A 5,000-nucleotide genomic window follows, 5' to 3' on the forward strand; every position below is an offset into this window, starting at 1 on the left:
CAATGTAATGTTTATTTGTATTTGAATTTTCATATCTTAAGGGCGTGGAAGTAATTGGTATTTTTCGTCTCTATATCAGAAAGGGACCGTTTTTTCTGTAGTCGAAATCAAGGGATGAAAGATTTTCTATTCGTTCAGGTGAATACCATTTTTTTTTCAACCGAGTCTCTGTCTTGTCAGGAGCTTTACCTTAAATCAGCTCCGTGAGTTTGTACAAGCTGGGTAGAATGGCCTAATACGTCAGGATTTGGTTATCAGTGTAATTAATGGGGTAACACTGATAATATGGCCCTTTCATGAAGCGGAATGCCTCGTGCCATGCCGTGTCATCCATCGTAGATTTATATTTGGGCCAGGAGCTATAAAATAAGCAATGTAAAGGCCCCTAAGTCTTTTCTTTTCTTTTCTTTGCTCGCAGATCCAGCTAACTAGGGATGCTATCTCTCTATCCCTTTTCAGTTAGGACTAAATTTCCGCCAGACATATTCTGCATCTGCTGTGTACTACCAGGCGATGCGCATGTGTACACACACACACACACACACACACACACACACACACACACTCAAACACACACACACACACACAACACACACACCAACACACACACACACACACACACACACACACACACACACACACACACACACACACACACACACACACAAACACAAACACACAAAACACACACACACACACACACACACACACACACAACACACACACACAAACACACACACACACACACACACAGGCATGAGGGCGATTTGTGTGTGCACTCGCATGGATGGTTAGACTACTGAACCTACCATAGTACCCTGCCTGTTCCACGCTTCCATTAGTCTATGGTCGTGTAATATTTCAAATGTCACTGTTCTCTTAAAAGGCGTGCTTGATTCTAAACTAGCACATCACTGCACATATGCCAGAGGCTAAAATCCTTTACTCAGCGAGACAGGCATGCACCAGAAAATTTTCTAAAAAAGAAAAATCTCTATGGTCACTTGTGCATTGACAACTGGTGTATGAGTCACACAAAGAAATCGTATTTAAAAGATCAAAGATTCAGGTAGGAATATATAAAGAAAAAATGTTTCGTAAGTTAGTATACAAACTTTGTTTACTAACATGGAATTGAAGATATAAAGAGATATAAGATGCTTACCACACGACCTGTGTGTGTGTGTGTGTGTGTGTGGTGTGTGTGCGTGTGTGTGTGTGTGTGTGTGTGTGTGTGTGGTGTGTGTGTGTGTGTGTGTGTGTGTGTGTGTGTGTGTGTGTGTGTGTGTGTGTGTGTGTGTGTGTGTTTGTGTGTGTGTGTGTGTGTGTGTGTGTGTGTGTGTGTGGTTTTTCATTCATCCAAGTATTTACATAAGCGATGACTATTAGTTTTTTGTTTTTTCTTTGATAATACCTTTACAGTTCTAGCTACGAGGATTTTGATATAAAAGAGAATTTGCTTCATTGTTGTGAAAAAAAGTATATTCGTGTGAAGAAACTCAAAAGATGATCTCTCTCTCTCTCTCTCTCTCTCTCTCTCTCTCTCTCTCTCTCTCTCTCTCTCTCTCTCTCTCTCTCTCTCTCTCTCCTCTCCTCTCTCCCTCTCTCTCCTCTCTCTCTCTCTCTCTCCTCTCTCTCTCTTCTCTCTCTCTCTTCTCTTCTCTCTCTTTTTCTCTCTCTCTCTTCTCTCTCTCTCCTTCTCTCCTCTCTTCTCTCTCTTTTTCTCTCTCTCTCTCTCCCTCCTTTTGTCTCTATCTGTCTATCTTTTCTGTCTGTCTCCTTACTTCTGTATGTATGTATGTATCTCCTCTCTTTCTTCTCTCTCTCCTCCCTTCCCCTTTCCTCCTCTCCCTCCTTCCTCCTCTCTCTCTCTTTTCTCCTTCTTCCTCTCTCTCTCCTTCCCTCCTTTTCTTCTTCCTTCTCATCTCCTTTCTCTCTCTCCTGTATGTCTGTTTCTATTATCTCCCTCTTTTTTCCTCCCCCCTTCCCCTTTCTCCTCTCCCTCCCTCTCTTCCTCCCTCCTTCCTCTTCCTCCCTCTCCCCTCTCCTTTTCCTCCTTCCTCTCTCCCCCCTCCTTCCTCCCTCCCTCTCCATCTCCACCTTCTTACCTCCCTCCCTCCCTTCCCTCCCTTACCCCCTCCTCCCTCCCTCCCTTACCCCCCTCCTCCCTCCCTCCCTCTCCCCTCTTCCTCCCTCCCTTCCTTCCTCAACGTAAGACCCAGGGAGGTCGTGCCTGATCATGCAAGACGAGAGAGAGAAATGTCTGCGGTTGGCGGTGAAAAGGAAGCTCACGCGAGAGTCTCCGGTGTCGCCGCGTCTGCTTTTAGCGTCGTATCCCCTCGGCGTTTCGTCTGTTCACTTATCGTCATCTTTGTCTTTATCTCTATCTTTATTTTTATTATTTATTGTTTATTGAATTTTTTTTTATTTGTTTGTTTTCATTCGTTTTTTTATTTAGTCTTCTGTGTCGCCGCGTCTGCTTTTAGCGTCGTATCCCCTCGGTGTTTCGTCTGTTCACTTATCTTTATCTTTGTCTTCATCTTTATTTTTATTTTTATTAGTTATTTATTATTTATTTATTTGATTTGTATTTGTTTGTTTTCATTTTTTATTCAGTCTCCAGTGTCGCCGCACCTGCTTTTAGCGTCGTATCCCCTCGATGTTTCGTCTGTTCACTTATCTTTATTTCTGTCTTTATCTTTATCTTTATCTCTGTTATTTATTTATTTTGTATTTGTTTGGTATTCATTTGTTTGTTATTCAATGCCCTGTGTCGCCGTTCTTGCTTTTAGTGTCGTATCCCCTTGTTTCGTCTGTTCACTGATCTTCATCTTTATCTTTATCTTAATTATTTGCCTGTCTCTCTGTTTATTTGTCTCTCTAATTATTTGTTAGTCATTTGTTTGTTAATCAATCAATCAATCCCAGTCGCCGCTCTTGCTTTTAGTGTCGTATCCCCTTGATGTTTTCTTTATACACTGATCTTTACCTTTATTTTTATCTTAATTATTTGTCTATCTGTCTGTTTTTATCTCTTTAATTATTCATTATTCATTTGTTTGTTAATCAATCAATCAATCTCCGGTGTCACCGCTCTTGCTTTTAGCGTCGTATCCCCTTGAGGTTCTTTATTCACTGATCTTTATCTTTATCTTTATTATTTGCTAATTTATGTATTCATTCATTTGTTAATTAATTAATTCATGTTAATTTATGAATTCATTTGTTTGTTAATCAACCAATCAATCAATTAATCAATTTAGTGTCGTATCCCCTTGATGTTTTCTTTATTCACCGATCTTTATCTTTATCTTTATCTTAATTATTTGTCTATCTATCTGTTTATTTATCTCTTTAATTATTTGTTATTCATTTGTTTGTTAATCAATCAGTCAATCTCAGTCGCCGCTCTTGCTTTTAGCGTCGTATCCCCTTGGCTTTCATTATTCATTGATCTTTATCTTTATCTTTATTATTTGTTACTCTATATATTTTTTAATTTATCAGTTTATTAATTCATGTTAATTTATGAATTCATTTAATCAATCAGTCAATCTTCGGTGTCGCCGCTCTTGCTTTTAGCGTCGTATCCCCTGGATGTTTTGTTTACCTTTTTCTCTTTATTAATTGTTTATCGATTGATTTTTTGATTGATTAAAATTATGATTCTTTTGGTTTATATTTTTATTTACATATATATGTAAATTAATTAATTTACTTCTATATCTATATATTTATCTTTGTATATATTTCGTTTATTTAATAATCTATCAATTTGTTTATCTATTCATCTATCTATCTATTTACTTATTCATTTATTATTTATTTATATTTTATTCATTAATTCATTTATCTATTTTTTTTTATTATTTTCTCACATTCTTATCTACCTGTTTATTTAGATATTTGTTTATTCATTTATTTTTCATTCATTTATTTACTAATTTATTATTTTCATATCAATTTATTTATTTATTTCATTTTTCATTTATTGTTATTTTTCATTAATTAACTGATTATTCATCATTCAACTATTTATCTATCTATCTATCTATCTATCTATCTATCTATTTATTTATCTATCCATCTATCTATCCATCGCTCTATCCATCTATCTATCTACCTATATATCTATCTCTTTATCTATTATCCATCTATCTATCTATCTATCTATCCATCCGTCTATCTATCTATCTATCTATCTATCTATCTATCTATTGATCTATCTATTGATCTATCTATCTATCTATCTATCTTTTATCTCTATTTCTCATCTCTCTCTATCTCATCCTCTCCTCTTCTCTCTCTCTCTCTCTCCTCTCTCTCTCTCCTCGTCTTCTCTATCTATCTATCTATCTACATCTATCCATTCTCTCTCTCTCTCTCTCTCTCTCTTCTTTATCTATCTGTCTATCTATCTATCTATCTATCTATCAATCTATCCATCCATCCATCCATATATCTATCTATCTACCTATCTATCTGTCTATCAATCTATCTATCTATCTATCTATCTATCCATTTCTCTCTCTCTCTCTCTCTCTCTCTCTCTCTCTCTCTCTCTCTCTCTCTCTCTCTCTCTCTATCTATCTATCTATCTATCTATCTATCTAATTATCTATCTATCTATCTATCTATCCATCTATCCATCCATCTATCTATCTATCTATTAATCTATCTACCTATGTTTTATTTCAGGGAATTTGTGCCGCTGTACAGGCTATCGTCCGATTCTCGATGGCTTTGGAACCTTTTGCAACGATAGCAACATTGGCTGTGGTCGTGAGAAATGTTGCAGACTCAGCGCAACGAATGGAGGTAGGGTTGTTATCCTTTGCAATATCGTTACGTTGTTTAATAAATGTGTTTTTCTTTGATTTATATAGATCGGCGGTGATGTGGTGTGTCTCCTGTTTGTTGCAAGTTTGTTTTTATTTGTTGTTTCTCTCTGTTTCTGTGTCTGTTTGTTTGTTCTGTCTCTCTCTCTCTCTCTCTCTCTC

The 5,000-nt window shown here is 36.7% G+C and overlaps 1 protein-coding gene across 1 annotated transcript in view; it reads left to right on the forward strand.

Moving 5' to 3' along the window:
* Positions 1–5,000, forward strand: part of LOC119584798 (xanthine dehydrogenase/oxidase-like) — a 31,022-nt gene that overhangs the window by 7,408 nt on the left and 18,614 nt on the right. The window contains exon 5 of the mRNA XM_037933442.1: positions 4,699–4,818. Coding sequence (XP_037789370.1) covers positions 4,699–4,818 — 120 coding nt within the window. The remainder of the gene's footprint in view (positions 1–4,698; positions 4,819–5,000) is intronic.

This window comes from Penaeus monodon, chromosome 18 (genome assembly GCF_015228065.2).
Source record: "Penaeus monodon isolate SGIC_2016 chromosome 18, NSTDA_Pmon_1, whole genome shotgun sequence".
Taxonomy (NCBI): domain Eukaryota; kingdom Metazoa; phylum Arthropoda; class Malacostraca; order Decapoda; family Penaeidae; genus Penaeus; species Penaeus monodon.